This window comes from Ursus maritimus, unplaced genomic scaffold (genome assembly GCF_017311325.1).
Source record: "Ursus maritimus isolate PB19 unplaced genomic scaffold, ASM1731132v1 scaffold_1, whole genome shotgun sequence".
Classification (NCBI taxonomy): Eukaryota; Metazoa; Chordata; class Mammalia; order Carnivora; family Ursidae; genus Ursus; species Ursus maritimus.
In genome coordinates, this window is record NW_024423343.1 from 59890982 (window position 1) to 59914076 (window position 23095).

At 39.6% G+C, this 23095-nt stretch overlaps 1 protein-coding gene across 1 annotated transcript in view; it reads right to left on the minus strand.

Moving 5' to 3' along the window:
* Window positions 1-23095, minus strand: part of MYO3B (myosin IIIB) — a gene marked incomplete at its 5' end in the record, with an annotated part of 368039 nt that overhangs the window by 65480 nt on the left and 279464 nt on the right. Inside the window, 2 exon segments of the mRNA XM_008687102.2 lie at window positions 13530-13629; window positions 14560-14620. Coding sequence (XP_008685324.2) covers window positions 13530-13629; window positions 14560-14620 — 161 coding nt within the window.

Consider the following 23095-nt stretch of genomic DNA (forward strand, 5'->3'; position numbering starts at 1 on the left):
TGGAGTGGATCCTTGGATGTTCTGTCCCCCACCCACACCCCAAACATTCAGGACCTTGTGTAATGAGTTAGCATATGAACTGTCCTTTGGAGGACAAATCAGTTAAGAACAGAAACAAGCCTAGAGCTCTTTGCACTTATCTGATTTCTGCACAAATGCAGAATTTGACATTTAAAGTTGGTGTGTGCCCATTGGGAGAGCTCAGCCATTGTGTCCGGGCATAAAAACTTCTCCTTTGAAATTAGGATAGTATGTAAACTCATCCCTTAAGAGCTTTGTAGATCTCTTGCATTTGTTTCTTGGACCTGTTTGAATTTGTTCTTTTAAATAGGCTGCTTAGAGAAAATACCTGGCACCGATTTAATGAAAAGGGATATCATTAATTTCTTCCTTTAAAAAGGAAAGGTCCCTTTGGGAATGCTGAGTCTTCATGTATATGTCAGACAAACCCAGCCTAATGTCTAGGTAGACTGGCTGTTCTCATTGCTCACTGCTAAGCAGCTGAACAGACCCTTTTGGATAGTGAAGAAAGGAAATGGAGATCTGAGTTGGTGGGAGGGGTATAGCCCCTGTACCCTTTAGGTGGATTAATGAAACAGAACTCCTCCCATTACACAAATTGACAGACCCAGAAAATACCAACAAATAAGTCCCATTCTTCTTAAATGCAGTAAAGGTTCAAGGTGATAAACTCTTGAGACTTGCGGTGACATCGAGGAAAAACCAAGAGCAGTTTATAGAAATCTTAGCATACTTTGTAAGTCTTGACAATTTGAAAGGAAAGGGGGAGTTGCTAACTTGGAAATTGCTACTTTGAGAAATGATTCTCATTTGAGGGGTAAGAAATCACAGCAGCAGCTAAATGTTTATTAAGTGCTTACCTTGTGCCAGGCTCTATTCTCATGCGTTAAACTGATAATCTGGAGTCTTATTTTTGTTGCTGTTGTTGTTTTTTTTTTTGCTTTGTTTTGTTTTAGAGTTTTATTTATTCATTTGAGAGAGAGAGAATGAATGGGGGAGCGGCAGGCAGAGGGAGAGGGAGAAGCAGGCTCCCGGCTGAGCAAGATGCAGGACATAACCTGAGCTGAAGGCAGACGGTTAACTGACTGAGCCACCCAGGCACCTCTGGAGTCTTATTTTTGAAGGACAAGTCCTGACCTGGAGTTCCCTCAAAGCTGCTAGAGCGTCACACACATAAAAACACACACATGTGCACAAATTCTTAGGAATGTGGATCAGAGACCAAGGAAGTTCAGGCTAATCAAAGGGTTAAATACCAGCAAAGTCCTGGAAAGACAGGCAAAATATGGGGCTGGAAAGGTTTGGGGCTGGTGGTCGGCATTGCTCAGAAAAGTCTGGTTTAGGATAGAATGCAGACTTGAAGCAGGGGAACAGAAAGTCGCTGAGAATTGTTCATACTTGGAAGTAAATTGTGGACTCATTTAATGTCAGTTGTTTATCTTGAATTTCTCCTTCCTGTCATTACCCCAATTTCACCTTTATAGCTTAATAAGAGATATATTTATTCCTTAGAAAGAAACAACAAGTAATTTTTATGTAAATCTGACAGCAGTCCAAGCTAAACAGAACACCTATACCTAATGCCAATAATGCCTGAGGCATGGTTTTAAGTCCCTTATTTTGCGTGCTTGCCTCTGACCCTAACCAGGATAGAGCCCACGAAATCACAAACTCTGACCAATACACAAACCACAGATAGCTTGGGCATAACGTAACAGACTTCACAGTCTATTGGTGCCCATAGAGCTAACTGTTCCACCCCTTGAGCTTTCTATTTTCCCCTGTTCCTTTGTAGAACAAAAAGGAAAATACATGTAAGAAGCTAAAGTGGCTGTCCAAAGAACCGAATAGTCTGGGCCATAAGAGTGGTCCAGAGGCACCACTTCCTTGATTTCTCCCTAAAACTCAGCTCTGTGTTGACCAACTGGGACTCAGTTTCCTCATCTGTCAAATAAGAGGGTTGAGGAGAAGTATCTCAAAGGCTTCTATAATTCCAGACCCAGATAAGTCAGGCCATATAAACTCAGTAGAGAACTTACCCACAGAAAAATGAAATATTCCCATGAATAAGAAACAGAACCCCATGCAGGAGCACACTTCTGTTGAATGCTTACTATATGCCAAGTATTATGTGAAGCACTTTACATGCATATCCCATGTTATAGGTATTTTTATTATTCCTATCTTACAGATGAGAAGAAAGAGGCACAGAGAGGTTAAGTAACTTGCCCAAAGTCACAAAGCTGTTAGAGTGGCAGGGCTGAGATGTCCATTTAAGTCTGCTTGACTCCAAAGCCTGCTATACTGTACTGCTGAGAGTGTGGGACCATCATTCGTGGACATCTCTCTCTCTTTTTTAATAAGAGCTCTAAGCCAGAAGCAACCCAGATGCCCAGTGACAGAAGACTGGATTCACAGAGTAGGATACTCTACAGCAATGAAAATAAACAAGTTAATCCTAAAAAATGTAATGTCAAGGGAAAAAAAGAAAAAGCTAGAAAGAAATGAATGCATGCTGTGTGATTCTAGTTATGCAAAGTTTAAAAACAGGCAAAATGGAACTATGATATTTAGGATGCATACTTAGGAAGAAAAAGAGTCATAATCAGGAAAGGGTGTGCAGAACATTGCTGAGGTGTGGGCAATCCTTTTTGCAATCTCAGTAGTTATGTGTGGGTTTCCCTTATAATAATTCCCTACACTGCCCAACTCTGTTTTAAATTTTTTTTTTTTTCTGTAGGCATGTTACATTTCAGAATTTAAAAAAATGTAAAAACAAGAACAACCAAAATCTCCTATCTCTCCCATGTGAGCTTTCCCAGGTATGGAAAGGGAACAGTTAGGGGGCGGAGACACCTTTCTCCTTTCTTTGCCTGGCTGATTCTTGATCCCCCCTTCAGTTCTCAGCTTTGGTTTAAGCCTATCTGGCCCTTCTTCACTCCTCTGAGACCCAGTATCCTGGTTGGAGCTCAGATCCAGTGCTCACTCTTATTAACACTTCAGTCAAAGGACACTTGATTTTGGAATTACTTGTCTATTTCCCTCTTGGAATGTAAACTTCACAAGGACAAGCCTAGATCCTGCTACCTTGTATACCACCAGCGTCCAACATAGTTCCTGTCACTTGGTAGGTGCTCAGTAAATATCTGCTGAATATCTAAATAAATGAGTAATAAGTGTGCATTTCANNCTTTCCCAGCCCTCTCTGATTTAAGCCAATACCTTTTCTTCTGCTAAATACAGTTTTTACCAGAAGCTGACAACTGGAGTTTTCTTGGTCATTTTAGGAATTCTAGTGACCTAACCAATATAAGTAGCAAGAAACAGGAAACTTGTAGAAAAATGAAAACTGGAGAAAAATCTTAGCATGGTTCTGCATATAGTCATATATTTTTTTTCTTATTTACTTTTGGATTGTGTCTGTCTTGCATCCCTATAGTACTTAAAATTGATTATATTTAATTCGGGGAACACACTTGTGTCAGGTTCTCACATGTTTAACATCTAAATGACAGATTACCTTTTCCTCTCAGACTACTTATACTTTCTTGGATGTGGAATGGGTGCTAAGCCAAGATGCGAGTCTGGTTGATTTGAAAGCATTTTTCTTCCTGATTATATACAAATAAAAAATTAATTACTGCTCTACTAAAGACACTATTTAAAAAATGAAAAGACAAGCCACAGACTGAGAGAAATATTTGAAAAACATATCTGACAAAGGACTGGTATCCAAAATTTACAGATAATTCTTAAAACTTAACAATAAGAAAACAAACAACAATTTAAAAATGGGAAAAAGATCTAAACAGATACTTCACCAAAGAAGACATAAAGATGGCAAATAAGCATGTGAAAAGTTTCTTCAAATCATATACCAGGGAAATGAAAATTAAAACAACAGTGATATACTACTACACACCTATTAAAATGGCCAAAATCTAAAACACTGATAACACCAAATGCTGGTGAGGATGTAGAGCAACAGGAACTCTTATTTGCTGCTGGTGGGAACGCAAAATGGTACAGCTATTTTGGAAGACAGCTTCTTGCAAAGCTAAACGTACTCTTAACCATATAATCTAGCAATCACACTCTTCGGTGTTCACCGCAAAGAGTTGAAAACTTATATTCACACGAAACCCAAAGATGTTTACAGCAGCTTTATTCATAATTGCCAAAACTTGAAAGCAACCAAGATGTCCTTTAAAAGGTGAATGGATAAACAATCCACACAATGGATAAACATCCACACAACAGAGTATTTTCAGCAATAAAAAGAAATGGACTATCAAGCCGTGCAAAGACATGGACGAGCTCAAACGCATATTGCTAACTGAAAGAAGGCAATTTGAAGAAGCTATGTACTGTATAATTCCAAGTATATTCCCATTCTGGAAAAGGGAAAATTTGTAAACAGTAAAAGAACAAAACCAACCAAACAAAAAACAACAACCCCTACCCTCTCCCCACAAATACAGGTTGCCACCGGCTTAGGGGGAGGGAGGGAAGGATAAACAGGTGGAGCCATAGGGATTTTTAGGCAAGTGAAACTACCCTGTATGATACTGCAGTGGTGGATACATGTCAATACATTTGTCAAAACTCAAACTGTACAACACAAAGAGTAAGCCCTAATGTGAATTCTGGACTTTAGTTAATAACATATCAATATTGGTCATCATTGTAACAACTGAGCCAGGTAATACAAGATGTTAATAATAGGGGAAACTTGGGGGAGGGGAAGACATAAAGGGGTATATGAGAATTCTGAACTTTGTTCAATTTTCTGAAAACTCCAAGCTACTAAAAAAAAAAGTTTATTAATTAAAAAAAATGTATTACTCCTAATCTTGGAGAACCAGTAAAAGTAAAAAGAAAACCTCCCCACTCCTCACTGCTACCACTATACAACTGTATGTTTAATTTTAAAGTTGAAAAGAATCCTTTAAAATAAAACAAACTAGGCAGCCAAGGTTAACAGGGCAGTCTACAGAGTATGTGCTGTTTCAAATACATCAAGTAAGAAAAGAATTTAAAAATAAAATTCCTCTCAGCACGTTTTATAGCCATGCCATCAGCATCCCATTCTGGAAGCCAAGGACCCTAACTCGCCTCACACACCCCGCCTCGTGCTGTTTGGCAGCTGCGCTCCCGATGTCCTGGGTCAACGCCAGAACCTCACTTGGCATCTGCAAAAAGTGCATCCTGACCTGACACACTCAGGAAAGCACCGGAAAAGTTCCTGCTGAACTTTCCTCGGATATGTTTGCAGTCACAATCTAAGCAGAAATAATGGCCCCAAACTATGCAACTTCATAATGTGCTTTAATGAGTTGCAGGAATGAGAACAGACTGTCACAAGGCTTCCCTGACCATGTGGCCTCGGGAAGGGTAGCTGACAACTGACCTCCTGGGCTGTGGCCACTTCCCCTCCAGCCTCAACTCCTTAGGCAGGGTCAGCATCTTGCCGCCTCAGCTGGTGGCGGTACTGACCTATGTGGACTGCGTCCCTTCTCCTTATCACCAGACCCCCAAATTGCAGGGAAAATGAGGTGCCAAAATGAACGATCTCCTCTTGGTAGTTAACCTACAAAATTCCTTCTAAAAGTCACAATTTTGGACAGAAGCCTCAGTTAGGGTAAACTGCCACCACTGCCAGCCAGCACTCTGTTTGTATTCTTCAAAATTACAAAATAAAGCTGAACAAAAACAAGACAACCCCAAATCCAGATCTGGTAAAAACAAGAAAAGTCTTTTAAGCAAAAGAAGAAAGGTATATGATTAACATAAATCAGGCTAAATTAGAAATGAAGTTTGGGATTAGGAGAGCTATAATCTCCTCTCTTCTTTCTCTTTCCGTCCTCTACCCTCATGCCCACAAGCCTCAAACCGTGCAATCCTTATGCTGGCCTTGCCTCAATTCTTTTGCAAAAAACCACAACACAAACATTATGGTGATGACATACATATTAGAGATCCGTGCAAATATTCAGATCTGGTGGGGTTTAGAGCAATTTTGCATTAAGGGAGGCTGGCAAAGACTGGCAGAGTTTATAAAATAGAAACATCCTTTAAAAGCAACAATTCCTAAAATTTTAGAAATTGAGACACTTCATGAAAATCTGGAACACTCCCCTCCTCCTCCTCCTCTACAACAAAGTAACAAGTAAATGTAACTTTGTTCTAGACAACCTCCTGAGAATTTAATGAGACCACTTGAGATAAATAAGGACACCAGCTTATTCCCAAACCTGCTTTGGAAAATAACATCTGCAAAGACCAAGATATTAGAAATACATTACACTCTCTAAGTGTCTTATTTCACTTCCTGGCCTGTGGGTGATATACAGTAGGTGCTCAATAAGTGCTTGTTGAATGAATAGAAAACCATACATATACAGTTCACTTTTTCTGCTTCAGTGTAGAATCTCAGAGATAGGAGACATCTGGAGCAGTGGTTCTCAAAGGGTAGTCCCAGACCAGCAGTGTGGTGTCACTTGGGAACTTGATAAAAACCCAAATTCCCTCTCTCTTCTACTCGAAATCAGAGAGTGTGGAATGGGCCCAGTGATTCTGATGCACACTGAAGTCTGAGCAGCACTCATCAAAAAGATCCTTTAACAAGGAAGTGTTTTTTTCTATTTCCCATGCTAACGGAATAAGAATTCTGTGCCTGTAATTCCTTCACTACCTCACTGAGAAAAGCCCTGAGACAGGCTTTACCAGCCTCACGGATGAGGGTTTGCGGTGAATTCTGTGGCACCTGGGAAAGAAGAAAGGATGCCTCAGGCCAATGGAAGCCAAAAAGAGGAGGGATTCAGAGAACCAGAGAATACCCATACGTGAGGGCATAAGAGAGGCCTTGAAGGCTTGTGTGTAGCATTTCATAATAGCATCAGATGCGGGCCACAGAGGCCCGGCAGCCTTCCCTCTGTATAGGGTTTGCTTTCCATGTGCTTTCCCAATAGGGATTATGTTGCCTTTGAGACTCCGTTGTAAGAACATGCTCTCTTGGTCAAATGGATGACATGTGAGCCCTTTATGGTCACAGTGCTTGCTGTTTGGCAAGCTGCCTGTAACCCCTTCCAGACACAGGCAGGCAGTGTGAGGCAATTCTGTCACAATTCTAAGGCTTTGTCTTGCCTGAACCAGTGATCTGATTTAAAAAAAAAAAAGTTCCTCCCCAAATCAAGTTCAACTTCTAGTATTATAATAAGGTGACCAACTCGTCCCCATGTGCCTGGGACTGTCCTGGTGTTAGCACTGAAAATCCCACATCTTGGAAAATCCTTCAGTTCCAGGAAAACAGAGACGTTTGGTCAACCTAAGGATTAAGAGTTCCAAGGATAAAATAGAGCCCAAGTTTGCTTTCTGATAGCTGAACCAATGCCAGAATCAGTAAGAGTTAGCAATGAGCAACAAGAAAGAAAAATAATGAAGGAGATGGCATTAGAGTGGGTAGAAGTGCGGGGCAGACAGGCTATGAAAGATCTGAAATCAGATCACTAACCGGACATCAGACACTGTCTGAGGGCTCTACCACAGCCCAACACAGTGTACTGCCAACTGTCTCCCTTTGCGAGGCCAGTGCAATTCCACTCGCTCCTCAGCTCCCTACAAATGCGCCATGCTCCATTTTTAAGACCCAATGGAGTTAAAGTGCAGTGTAGCAAGTACAATAACCTTCTGACCTTCAAAAAGAAATATGGGGAGGCCTGGCTGGCTCCGTTGGTGGAGCATGTGTTCATGAGTTCAAGCCCCACACTAGGTGTAGAGCTTACTTAAAATTTTTTTTAAAAATATGAATAATTTATATTGCTTGTAGATGAGAAGATAACCAAGGGCAGACCTACCTCACTTAGGTGAGGTATCACAGGAAAGGGTAGGTGGTCCCATTTCACAGTGGTCTCCAGGACTCTCTGCATTACGGCCCAGTGTGATAATTGTTGTTAATGATCATGTCCTGAGACACTTAAGAAGAATGTTCATTACACTTAGTATAAAAGGGAGTCATAGGTTTTGTAAAGTTTCAGCTGTCTGGAAAATGAAACTTACCCAGAATATCTCATTCACTGATGAGGTCTGTAGTCTATCCTCAACCCAGGGGCTGGAGTAATCATTTTAAAACACAAGTCAGGTCATGTCACTCCTGTGCTGAAAATGCTCAGCACTCTGCATTTCACTGAGTTTATACCCTTACTACTGTGGGCCTCAGAGCACCAATACGGGCAACCACCTGGAAGCTCATCAGTGTTAACAGAATTTTTGGAGCCACCCAGACCTACTGAATCAAAATCTTCATATGAACTAGATCCCTGGGGTGCTTGTTAAGTCTTTAAGAAGCACTGGCCTGGGGCACCTGACTGGCTCAGTCGATAGAGCATGTGACTCATTTTATTTTATTTTTTATTTCTTTTAAGCAGGTTCCATGCCCAGCATGGAGCCCAACATGGGGCTTGAACTCAAGACCCTGAGATCAAGACCTGAGCTGAGATCAAGAGTTGGGACACTCAACTGACTGAGCCGCCCAGGTGCCTCAAGCACGGAACTCTTCATCTTGGGTTTGTGAGTTCAAGCCCCATGTTGGGGGTAGAGATTACTTAATAAATAAAAGTTTAAAAAAAAATAAAGAAGAGCTAACCCGTATCATCTGGCTCCTCACCTCCTACCATTCTTCTTGCTCTCCCAGCTCCCATCACATGGGCTTTTTTCTATTCCTCACCTATTCCGAGCTGGCTCTCCCCTCAGGGCCTTTGCCATAGATATGCCCTTTGCCTGGAATGCTCTTCTCGCAAATACTGCATGGCTAATGAGCTCGCCACTTGCAAGCCTTCTCAATGAAACCAACATTAACCACTCCATCTAAAAGGGCAGCCATCCCCCAAACCCCTCTTCCATACTTTGGCCACTCCTAATCTCCCTTGCAGTATTTTCTCCCTTGTAACACTTGACCCTTCTGACATCCCATACCACTGACTTTTGTACTACGCTTACTGTTTACTGTCATCTCCCTCTGCTAGAAAGTAGCATTGTGAGGACAGGAATTCTTTACTGTTGTTCCCTGATGTATCACACAGGCCTAGAACAGCGTTAGTGATGTATGTGGTCTGCGGACTGACTCTTGCTACTTGTCCCAACAAGATTAGTAAAGAAACTTAGAATAATTTAATTTAGAGTAAGAAATTTAGAAAAGTTTAGATCAATTTGATGTTGACACAACACCCAAATATGTGATTATGTATCTAGTACATGACCTTTGAAAAACATGGGTTTGAACTGTGTGGGTCCACTCACACATGGTTTTATTTTTCCAATAAATACATTGGAAAATTTTTTTTTTTGATTTGTAACAATTTGAAAAAACTCTCAGATGAACTTCACAGTTTAAAAATAGTGAAAAAAAATCAAGAAAAATGTATTACTGTAAGAATACAGTATAAATACATATGATATACATTACATGTGTTAATCAACTGCTTATGTTATCAGTAAGGTTTCAGGTCAACAGTAGGTTATGAGTAAATTTTTGATGAATCAAAAGTTAAACATGGATTTTTGTGCAGAGGTCAGCACTCCTAACTCCTGTGTTGTTGAAGGGTCAACTATAATTCCTTTTTATTGTGTTCACAAAAGTATCTGACTGTACAAATTGGAAATTAAAACAACGAACCCAATACTGGTCTTTTAAAACAGTATAAGAAGTCTGAGAACAGGACAGTTCCTGGTACTTAGTAAGTATTAATAATTGTTGAGTAAATACATGAATAAATAAATAAAAGGACAAATGTCTAAAGAATACACTTTTTTTTTAAAAGATTTTATTTATTTATTTGACAGAGAGAAAGAGACAGTGAGAGAGGGAACACAAGCAGGTGGAGTGGGAGAGGGAGAAGCAGGCTCCACGCTAAGCAGGGAGCCCTAAGCAGGGCTTGATTCCAGGACCCTGGGATCATGACCTGAGCTGAAGGCAGACGCTTAATGACTGAGCCACCCCGGCACCCCTAAAGAATATATTTTTGAACAGTAAAATCAGATCAAGTCTGTATATATGCCTATCAGTCTAATTAAATAATTTCACTGCTTGGATTAGTTGCAAAGTGATTCATATTATGCACTTCCTGGGTATACTGTGCTTTCCTCTTCTATGAGAAGATGAGTCAGGCTCCAATGGACCAATTAAGGACACTTCTGAGACTCTCTAAGGGGCTGAAGACAGCCTTGTACAAGCTCCACATCTGTATACTTCTTTGTATGCCTGCCCTGAGCAGAGCTGGCCTGACTAACTTTAGATTTATTCCCTGCCTCTCTCCATCCCCCACCCCACCAGACCACATCATACAACAGTGAAGTTATTAGCAGTCATTGCAAGTTACAAGGCTAACTTGTTGGATGTTAGTGGGGTTTTTTTTACACTGAAAAGATCACAATATTCTCATTCAGTCTTTCACAGAAATATAGGTTGAAATAACGGGTAATTCAAGGGAAAAAATTAAACACAAAGGTATAATCTGCTGAAATGTCTCTTACAGAATATACTCTTGCTTCTATAGCTGATAACCTTGAAAACATAAAATTGGAAAGCTTTTGCTCTTCAATCCATCGTTGCTACTTTGTAAGGTCAAGAGGAATTTGATTTACATAATGTATTTTCCTGTCTAAACCTTTCTCTCTCCCCCACTCAAAACAACAGCAACAAAATAAAACAGCTTGGATCATTTTAACTTGTTCCACTGGTATGCTATACCTATTTGGGGGTGACTAAGAGACATTTATTTTATTCCAGGATTATTAGAAACACATTGTATAACTTTTCTCTGACTCATTCAAGAGCTTCATTACATTCTTGCTTCCATTATATTTCATCATGGCTTTGGATGCTCAAGAATTCAGTTAGAAGATATAGGCTAGGCTGTGAGAAGAGAATACAGAAATGAAAAGATACAATCCCAGAGAGTTTAAAATATAGTAGATGAAAAAATATAATGTAAGGCAGGATGTGATAAGTACTATAAGAGAAGTCAAAGGGCACAGAAAAGGGAACCATGGGGGAATCAAGAATGGAGAGGACTGGGCAGCCTGGGTGGCTCAATCAGTTAAGCATCCAACTCTTGATTTCGGCTCAGCTCATGATCTCAGGGTCATGAGATCGAGCTCCATATCGGGCTCCGTACTGGGCATGGAACATGCCAAGATTCTCTCTCTCCCTCTCTCTCTGTCCCTCTCCCCCCACACCCCCTGGTGGGACTGAAAAGTGAACAGGGAAGAAGGATAGATGGGGCAGAGAGCACTGTGTGAGCAAAGTCACAGAGGAGAGAAAGGACATACTAGACATGCTTGTTCTCTAGAATAGAGAACAGTTTGGATATTCTGAAGCACAGAATGAGGAAGAGAGATCAGTGGAAGATACAGCTAGAAAGGAAGATTAAGACCATAACAGAGATAGTCTTGAATGTCACGCCAAGAAATTTAGAGCTGATGGTGAAGCAATGGGGAGCCATGGAAGAGTATGGAGGAAGAGAATGTTTAAGATCAGAGTATGCTTTAGAAAATCTCCTCAGGTATCTGTGCAGAAGATAAGTTGAAGGAGGAAAAGAATGGAAGCAGGAAGACTACTCAGGATGCTATTTACAAGAGTGTAAGGAGAAGTAATGGTGATGGTGGCAGGCCCAAGAGAAAATCATCTAGATTGGAGGGAAAAAACAAGTGTGACAGGAAAGTGCATATGAGCCACTCATAGCAAGTCAGATGTGTAGTTTATTAGTCAGTTTGACTTTGGGGATACTTTCCTAAAGACTGGGAAAGATGACTGTAATCCAACAAGTCCCTTTAATAGTTAATTCAAAATATAATATATTTTTACTCCCTCTAAACTCCTACCAAAATTTATTGCTTTAAAATAAGAACTTTATTTCTGTTTTTTATACTTATAGATTAAATTTGCATTTATATAATATCAATAGCAATGACTACCACAGCAGCAGCTGAAATAACGTACCCTTACATGAACCAGATACCACACTGTGCTCTTTACTTATACCACCAGCTCACTGAATCCTCAGTATAACTCCTTAGCTATGAATTACTATTTCTCTCATTTTACATGTGTAAGTACTGAGATAAGGAGATGTTTCATAACTCAATTAACACTACACAGGAGAACAGAGATTTGAATCCAGGCAGGTCTCATTCCAGAATCTGTGCCTTTGGCTACTCAATCATACTTAGAATTTTTCTTTTTACATGTATTTTAAAGTAGAATGCCAAAAGAGAACAAACACCAGAACCAACAAATTGAAAATAAATAGCAAGATGGTAGATTTAAGCCAAAATACATCAATAATCACATTAAATATAAATGGTCTAAACAACCCAACTAAAAGGTAAAGATTGCCCATTTGGATAAAGACAAATGCCAATCAAATTCTTGCATAATGGATTCTGCTCCATGACACTGTCTTTTCCTAAATCTTCCTCTTTTTTTGCACACTCCTACCCCTATCTCATTGTGGCCTTATTCCTGAACACTATCTGGCTGTGTGGGAACACTGAACACTGTGGGGAAAATATTCCCTTTGACAGATTTATCATTTTCTGCATATCCATTTAGAAGTTTCTACTAGAGTACACTCATCCTCTCTTGTCTCTCTCCAAGAACTTAAGTTCCATATAGACTGAAGGTCCTAACACATTTATTGTACATTTCCCACTTTATACTGTACTATTTTGTCACTGAAAAACAGACTAAGAAGAAATTTGGAGAGACTTGAGAGTCTACTGCATATTTCTGAAAAATAGATGAGGTTGACATTAAGTGAAATCTTGTATTTTAAGTTGAAAAGGTTTCTTTCTTTGGAATGGTCCACACTGCTCTTAGTATCTTCTGGTTCATAAATATTTCTTATGATCATGATTCTATTTTATCTTCCGGAAGTACAAATAAGCCACACATTATAGCCATACATAAGCCCCCCAAATAACTTCCACCACATTCTGTAGCAAATAATTTAGGAAAGGGGCTATAAATAGCTATTTTCCAAAGGAGTGTGGTAAGATGTGTGTATTCTCGCTGAAAGAATGGTAGTGTTGCCAAAAGAGCAGAACTACTCTCTAAATCCATATTCTTTACCAAGCCCTAGATTTTGACCCAAAATGATATACTCCACTGAAAGCTGGTCAATTGTTTATTTTTCCTTTGATAAAATGGAATTATGAAGCAGTTTCCTAATTTGAGGTTCTTAGCAGGTAAAGGGAAATAATGGCCTTGATATTCATTTTCTTCCCTCAGAGAAGTAAACTTGAGTGGCAAGAGAAGGCAGTAAATGGCTACCTTTAATACACGTTTTGCTTCCAACCTTTATGGCTGCACAAACCTGAACTTTTTGCTAACATTAGGTCATATTACTTATCTGAGTACTACCTTCTAGACAGTCCTGCCTAAAGAACTCATCAAGAAGTACACAAGCACGCAAAAGGTAGAAGGAGTATGCAGTTCAAAATGTTCTTACCAGGTTTTGTAGGGGCTCCTCTCAAGGGGTTCCATCCTGGGCAACCTGGGGCAGCATGGCATGTCCGAGGAGATGGCAGATCAGTCCCAGAAATGGAATGCTTCAGAAAGACCCAATAAGAGAAACATTACTTTTATCTTCAGATGAAGCAGCCTTAAGAATATAGCTTCCATTTAACTAAGGGACCTTTAACCCTGATGATATGGGGAGGAAGCTAAGTATATTGGGGTCATGTTGTGAGTTGCCCCCATCTTGCATGAGAATTGAGTGGAGGTCCTCTCCTTGGGGCAATTAGTAGCAGAGTCTCAGCACCTTTTGCTTAATTCATTTATTTCTTCCTCTGAACAAGTCAACCTAGCCCCCTCTTAAATTAATTATAGTCCAGAATATAAAAAACAGCTATGTGCTGATTTTCTCCTGTACCTAATTTTTATCCGTAAGAAAGAAAAAAGAAAACCTATAGGAAGGTATTAATCTACTTAACATTTCTAAGTACATCATCCAAAGGATTTTGTTTTTTTAATCTTACATATGCTCAGCAGAGTTACTGGCAAAAACTGTACATTTTCTTCATTTCATCCTTTCAACATCAAATAGTAGGCAGCAAAAATTGGATCAGACTTCAAAGCCTGCTGTGGGCTCCAAGTCACAGAGAGACGCCTCCATTTCACATATTGAATTCGAGCAGGATATCAAAGTGCTACCAAAGAACCTCGGGTCCTTACTCAAAAAGAGGCTCTAACATCTGTAGAGAGTGGAGTGCACAGACACCTCGGGGAGCAGCTAGCATTTATTCTCAGCAGCAAATTTCCAGGCTTTTGATTCTCTCTTCACTGTACCTCCCTGTCTCTCTGCTGAACCAAAGTTCTTTAGCAAGCTGGGCTTTTGTCTCAAAGACTTCAAAATATCACTAACAGTTTCATGTTTGGATGACCTGACCAAGCAGCCACAGACAGGCTTCCCAACCATCGACTTGGACAAGTCTGAAATAAAGATACACAGTCACTTCAGAATCAAGATGTCCAGCTACCTTATTTGAATGTCCTGCGGAGACATCACACCCTTCTGGAGAACACTGGGCTTGTGGATGCCTAAAAAGAAAAATGATCATTTTTAAGAGGCCTGAAATCATATTAAGAACTTAAAGAGGATTATTTTCCTCCAAAGACATATCAGAACATACTCTTACTAAGTTTCCATTATTTCCCATTCTGGTCCTCGATTAAAAGGACATGGTCAACTTAAGAAAATGCATCCTAGGGACGCCTGGGTGGCTCAGTCGGTTAAGCATCTGCCTTCGGCTCAGGTCATGATACTAGGGTCCTGGGATCAAGCCCTGCATTGAGCCTGCTTCTCCCTCTCCTTCTGCCACTCCCCTGCTTGTGTTCTCTCTCTCTCTCTGTGTCAAATAAATAAATAAAACCTTTTTAAAAAAATGCATCTTACTAAGTGTTACTGTTATAGTCACAGTCAGCCTGAGGTTCTAAGACCATAGAAGTTGCCCTTTTTAAAGTTGTATGATACAATTTAGTTCACTATTAGGCTTTCATAGACTTTACCAAGAAGCCAACAAAACTGATGCTAGGGTTGTACTTATACCAGCCAGCACACTGTAATCACATTAATTGTTAGATAATTCAAAATAGATTCTGTAGTCAAATAAGTATGGGAAATGCTGAGTTGTACAAAGTTAAGAGGCTTCCTTACTTCAGGAATGATTTTTTACAATCACAATATTCATTTATGGATTTCTAAAGGTGGGGGTGAGGGATGGGTGTAGAGTTTCTTAAACCAATTTGACCAAGCAACTTAAAAAGTGATAACCTACTAACATCTATTAAAATATTAATTGTTTCATGGGGCAAAGTTTGGAAAAATGATTGTGCTGTGTCCCCAATTTCTAGTAATTGAAACCCACTGTATAAAAGTGTGGTAATTATTACACACTGTTAAAATACAAGCTGGCCCTTTCAGATGGACCCCAGAAGAGTGGAAAGCACTGACTAGGGGAAGAGACATCTGGGTTCTAACTCCTGTGTCAAGATCCCTGGTATCCCTTTCTCTCTCTATACTCACACACATACTTTCTCTCTCTCTCTCTCTCTCTCACTCTCTCTCTCTCTCTCTCTCTCTCACACACACACACACACAGACTGGGGAAATTTCTATAGTATTCTGGTTCTAGTTTTCCTCATCTGTAAAATGAAGGGATTGAGACAAACCATTCCTAAGGTCTCTTCTAGTTCTATTTTTTTTTTTAATATTTTATTTATTTATTCGACAGAGATAGAGACAGCCAGCGAGAGAGGGAACACAAGCAGGGGAGTGGGAGAGGAAGAAGCAGGCTCATAGCGAAGGAGCCTGATGTGGGGCTCGATCCCATAACGCCAGGATCACGCCCTGAGCTGAAGGCAGACGCTTAACCGCTGTGCCACCCAGGCACCCCTCTTCTAATTCTATATTAAAATTTTTATTTTTTATTTAAACTGATAAATTCATTTTCTTAATTTTCTGTGAACAATTCAGAGAGTATAAGCAATACCCCATTTAAAAAATATCACATCAGTACCTGGGGAGAGGAGACTATAATGATACATTTATTTGTGTGCACATTTGTTTATCATATGTCTCCCACTATGGAATGTAAGTTCCAAGAAGGCAGGGATCGGATCTGCTTTATTCTATACTCTACATTAGCACCTAACCCTACGGGCTGGTATGTTACAAAGTGGTCAATGAATATTTGACAAGTTTGACAAGTTGAATGATTAAAAGAATGACTAGACCCCCAAATATGGGTCATGAAGATCAGCAATAATACCCTTAACGTTAACATTAAAGTAATGAGCTTTTATATAACACTTCATATTTTTAAAAATGCTTTTATATATCTAATGAGAATCTCACAACCATTTGAGCTAAGGGCTTTAATTGTCCCTATTATATAGATGAAGAAACTGTAGTTCAGAGTGGGTAAGGGATTTCGCCAGGGATCAGATGAATACCTGGCAGAGCTGACATTGACCCCTGTTGGTCTGACTTCAAATCCTTTGTCTTCCTCTGAAACTCGACACCCTCTATGCCTTTGGTTTGTGTGTATCAGGCCAAGGAACTCATTCCCGTCAGCCTAGGCAAGTCCCAATGGTTCTGGGACACCTAAAGGACAGATGGACTCTGAGGTCCTCCAGGAGTCCTGGCAAGGTTTGGAGACAATCTAAGGAAGAGAGTTTAGCTGTCACATTACTATGGGCTCTCTAATTTCTGCCCTACCTGCTCCAACATGGAAATGAAACCTCTTAAGAACTCTGCTTATTTGCATGGCTTTGTAGGATCCAAAAGCCAGGGGCAGTTATCTTCCAGGTCTGCACTGAGGGTCAGTTCAGCAGTTTGAGCCCCTTCTCATTCAAGCCTTTGGAAGAATCTAAGGCAGCTCAATATAAATATGTATTACTTGGTTTTATAAAAGCGGAGGTGGGATGGGTAGTGTCCATAGGCAAATAGATTAGAAAATACCTGATCAAGCAAATACTTAATTAAAGCAGATTTCTTTCCCAAGAGGCTTTCCAGAACCTTTAGCTTAATACCATGCACAATGAAAGACGACCAGTAGAAAACAATACACGGCATTTCCCAGATGTTATCTTAGAATGGCACCCTTCTCCCAGGGAGCATGTTGGAGGCCTACTGGTTCTTATAACATGCCTTAGGAAATTCTAATCTGAGCAGCCCTTATTTGAAACAAATTCCAATCTCCCTTTATGGGGCACCTAGGTGGCTCAGCCTGTTAAGTGTCTGCCTTCGGCTCAGGTCATGATCCTGGGTCCTGGGATTGAGCCCCGAGTCAGGCTCCCTGCTCAGCAGGGAGTCTGTTTCTCCCTCTCCCTCTGCCCCTCCGCCTGCTCATGCATGTGCTCTTTCTCTCTCTCAAATAAAATCTTTAAAAAAATAAATTTAAAAAATGGTATAAGTTTTCTTCAAAAGTCTAACTGCCTCAACTCCTTTGCAGCAATTTATCAGATATGCTGTCTTTTGCTTCAAGGACTTGAGACTGGCAGTCAGTAATAATGCTCCATATGCTGTCTCTGCTAAAATAAGGAAAAGCACAATAATGAAAAAAATAACCAACGCTTATTGCATGCATACACATCACCAGGCACTGCTCAAAGAATGCATACATGGTCATTTCATATAACACTTCCAACAGCCATGTGAATTGGTTATATTTTTTATACCATTTTACAGGTGAGCGAACTGAGGATCAAGAAGCTAATGACTTGGTTCATGTCATAACTAGTGCATAAATAGTGCACCATAATTTGACAAAGTACGACATCTGTTCATACTAAAAACCCTCAACAAATTGGGTAGAGAGGGGACATACCTCAACATAATAAAGGTTATATATATGAAAAACCCACAGCTAATATCTGAGAGCTTTTCACCTAAGGTCAGGAACAAGACAAGGATGTCCACTCTCACCACTTTTATTCAACCTAGTACTGAAAATCCTAGCCACACCAATCAGACAACAAAGAAATAAAACACATCCAAATTGGAAAGAAAGAAGTAAAACTTTTTACTATTTGCAGATGACATGATACTACATATAGAAAACCTGAAAGATTCCACCAAAAAACTGCTAGAACTGATAAATGAATTCAGTAAACTTGCAGGATACAAAATCAATGTTCAGAAATCTGTGACATTTCTATACACCACTAATGAAGCAGCAGAAAGAGAAATTAAGAAAACAATACCAATTACAATTGAACCAAAAATAATAAGATACCTAGGAATAAATCTAACCGAAGAGGTGAAAGACCTATACTCTGAAAACTATAAAACTATGAAAGAAAGTGAAGATCACACAAAGAAATGGAAAGACATTCTATACTCATGGATTGGAAGAATATTGTTAAAATGTCCATACTACCCAAAACAACTACACATTTAATGCAATTCCTATCAAAATACTAACGGCATTTTTCACAGAACTAGAACAAACAATCCTAAAATTTGGAACCACAAAAGGCCCTGAATAGCCAAAGCAATCTTGAAAAGAAAAGTAAAGGTGGAGACATCAAAATTCTGGATTTCAAGTTATATTACAAAGCTATAGCGATCAAAACAGTATGGTACTGGCATAAAAACAGACACTGAGACCAGCGGAACAAAGTAGGAAACCCAGAAATGAACCCATAACTATCTGATCAATTAATCTTTGACAAAGCAGGAAAGAGTATCCAACAGGAAAAGGACAGTTTATTCAACAAATGGTGTTGAGAAAACTGGACAGTAACATGCGGAAAAAAAAAAAAAAAAAGAAACTGGACCACTTTCTTACACCATACACGAAAATAAATTCAAAATGGATTAAAGACCTAAATGTAAGACCTGAAACCATAAAAATCCTAGAAGAGAACACAGGCAGTAACCTTTTTGAAATTGGGCATAGCAACTTCTTTCTAGATATGTCTCCTGAGGCAAGAGAAATGAAATAAAAAATAAACTATTGCACCTACATCAAAATAAAAAGCTTCTGCACAGCAAAGGAAACAATCAATAGAACTAAAATCAACCTGTGGAATGGGAGAATATATCTGCAAATGACATATTCAATAAAGGGTTAGTATCCAAAATATATAAAGAACTTATACAACTTAACACTCAAAAAACAAATAATCCAATTAAAAATGGGCAGAAGACATGAACAGACGTTTCTCCAATGAAGACGTACAGATGGCCAACAGACACATGAAAAGATGCTCATCATTACTCACCATCAGGGAAATGCAAATCAAAACTACAATGAGATATCATCTCACACCTGTCAGAATGGCTAAACTAAAAAAATACAAGAAATAGTAAGTGTTGGAGAGGATGTGGAGAAAGAGAACCCTCCTGTACAGCTGGTGGGAATGCAAACTGGTACAGCCACAGTGGAAAACAGTATAGAGGCTCCTCAAAAAGTTAAAAATAGAACTACAATTTAGCAATTGCACCACTGGGTATTTACAAAACCCCAACCTGCAAAAACACAAATTCAAAGGGATACATGCATCCCTATGTTTATTGCAGCATTATTTACAATAGTGAAATTATGGACGCACTTGTTCATCAACAGATAAATGGATAAAGGTAATGTGGTATCTATACACAATGGAATATTACTCAGCCACAAAAAAGAATGAAACCTTGCCATTTGCAATGACATGGTTGGAGCTAGAGAGTATAACACTAAGCAAAATAAGTCAGAGAAAGAAATTCCATATGATTTCACTTATATGTAGAATTTAAAAAACAAAACAAATGAGCAAAGGGAAAAAAACAGAGAGGGAGAGAGAGAGAATAAACAGACTCTTAACTATAGAGAACAAACTGATGGTTCCCAGAGGGGAGGGGGTGGGGAACAGATTAAATAGGTGATGGGGATTAAGAAAGTACACTTGTCCTGATGAGCACTGGTGATGTACGGAATTGCTGAATCACTATATTGTACTCCTGAAACTAATACAACACTGTATATTAACTAATTGGAATTAAAAACTTTAAAAAATAGTACAGCATAAAACCTGCTGACATAGAAAAGGAGACTCCAAAGGGAAATTATTGACTTAGGCAAGGATTACCAAGAGCTCATTAAACCTTCAGAGAAATGGTTGAGAGTGAATGGGACAGTCATATGATCCCGAAGTGCCTCCACGCTGAGTCCTTTCAAGTCACAAGGAGAGCAAGGTAACAGTACATCTTAATCCAGCGCCAGTCTTAGCACCACTAATGCCTAGACAACATTGTCTTGGGTTGTGAGGCAATGTGAAGTATTTGACATTTCTATTTTTTGTTTCGGTCAAAAGCATTTAAACTTGAATATAATCAAAGCTTTAAATCTTACAGTTTACCTAGAAGACAGGGTATAGAGGGACAAGCTAAGACCGCAAAGAATCAAGCAAACAAATACAGAAGGTGAGCTCTAATCGGCTCAATCTCTTAAAAAGTCAGTGTCATGCGAAAGCGAGTATTACGTATTAAATGAAATTTAGGGATATAACAACTCAATGCAAGATGATGACATAAACTGGGTCCTGGCTTGGACAAAGAGGTATAAAGGACATTCTTAGGACAACAGGGAAATTTTGACTATGAATTGGTATTAGGTGATATTAAGGAATTACTCATTTTTATTTATTTAATTTTTTTAAGTAGGCTCCATGCCCAATGTGGGGCTTGAACTCACAACCCCAAGTAAAAGAGTTGCATGCTCTAGTGACGGAGCCAGCCAGGTGCCCCAGGAATTATTCATTTTTAAAGTGTGAGATTATTTTGAATATGTAGGAAAATTAAAAACTATAATACTGTCCTCAGCCTCCATGAGGAATCACATGCTAAATGGCAGAATCAGTGAATAGGAAGTAGGTGTCTGTTTACATATGATTCTTTCTATATTCCAAGGGCTCCTCTAGCCTCTCAGAATCCATGACTAAAGTCTTAAGCAGATTGCCTCCAGGGCTCGGCAGCTCTGCTGCTTTGCTGCAGTCAGTTCACTCAGCTGTGGGTTCAAGGGAGACAGAAAAATCTCACTCCTTACTGACAGCGCTTCCGCTGGGCATCTGCCCTGAAAAAGCCCCCCAAACAAAACTCACATCTAATTCTTTCTTAAACCCTGATCCCAATGTGACTGGATGAGAGGCCCGGTGCAGGCTGGCTCTCGAGTACACCGCTGCTGAGAATGCCCCAGCATCTCTCTTCTACAGCAAGGATCCATGAGGCCAGCTGGCTTTGTCATGCTGGGCTGGCAGCACTCGGTGAAGTCACCACACTCCAAAACTGGGTCTCAGCTTTAAGAGGCTCCAAAATTCAGTTTGCCAGTTCACTGAGGGGTGATGATTTTTTTTCAGAGTGGAGTTGTATTAACCAAACTCAGAAGAGTCATATTTGAAAAGGAGAACACCAGTATGTGATTTTCCAGTGAGTAGTATAATCTGGACCATACTCCCCCCCTCACTAGTTGGTTGAAATAATCTGGAGGCAGATTTATGCATTAGAATTAAAACAAAGGAAGCAGAGTACTCTTTGAGCACTGATCAATCTAGTCTTGTAACTGACCTTTTTCTACTTAAGGGTTAGAATCAGTAACGTCTTTCTTAAATGGGAGTAGAGACACACCGGTTACACTCTGGCCCTCCATTTTATAAATTTCATTTAAGTTTCTTTTTGCAGTTTTTATCCTTTGGTAAATTCTGTAAGATTATATCTTATCTTTTATCAATTATAATTTAGAATGGCTTGTAGACAAATGAAGAAACCCATTAGTTGTTCACACTTGAAAGCATATTCTAATTTCAAAACAGGATAGGTTGCTGCTAATTCATTGTGGGTTGATTTCTGTTAGCTTCCTGCTGTCTCTAGATTTGGGAGTAGTTCTCATTGTAAATTCGTGTCTTCCACGGCAGCCCTGGGAGAAAGGCTAATCAGCATAACCAAGCAAATTTGTTCCTGCTTCTTTGATAGCTCTGAAAAAAAAAATCTGTTGTATATGGAACTGTTAATAAGAAGAGGTCAATTTCTCGTTCCCAAGCAGCAGCAGCCAATCCACCCTGCAAAATATGTGCTCAGACCAAGATATTTTAACATCGTAGGATCCCCATGAATCTTGAGGGAGGCACATTTCAGATAATTAAGTCATACAACTTTCCTTTTGGAAATTACCATAAAGGATAATAGAAAACATGTTAATCTTTGCAAATGGTTTCAATAAGTTCGAAGTAAGGTAAATAAAGACATTTAAAACATGACATCAGAGAAAAGAACACTGCCCTTTGTAAAAGATCTTGTGCTGACCTGAGTGTTAACAGGATTTCCATACAAACTGGCCACAGGTCAAACCCCAACTGGCACCTGAATCATTCTTACTTAGTTCTTATGCGGAATCTGAACACTGTGAGGCTGGGGGTATAAATGGGGAACACTACCAGATCTGAATGTCCCCATATTGTCACTATGCCATTTACTCTTTCCGGATCTGCATCAGCTAGGTGTCACTGCATAGTCTTCTTACTGCTTATATTTATTTAAACAGCTTTGAAGGCACAGATGATTGGAAGATAAGAAAATGTTCTACGAAGAACACAAATTATCATGTTAAGTTTAAAGGTACCCAGAATGTGTAAGATAATGCATATTGTATTACAAAACTTAGAAAGCTAGGATTTCTAGAATGCTTGTTCGTGTGTGTGTATTTTAAGATTTATTTATTTAGTTGAGAGAGAGGAGGGGAGGGGCAGAAGGAGAGAGAAACTTCAGAGACTCTGTGCTGAGCACAGAGCCTGACGTGGGGCTCCAGCCCACAACCCTGAGACTACGACCTGAACTGAAACCTAGAGTCAGACGCTCAACCAACTGAGCCACCCAGGCGCCCATAGAATGCTTTTGTTTTCTACTCACCACAACCACAAATCAGCATTTGCCAAGCCCCCACTGAACTTCCTCAGGGTTGTGTTCATACTTCTGTGCTTTTGCCTGGAATGTCATCTCCTCTTTGGCCCACCTGGCCACTGCATCCTTACCCT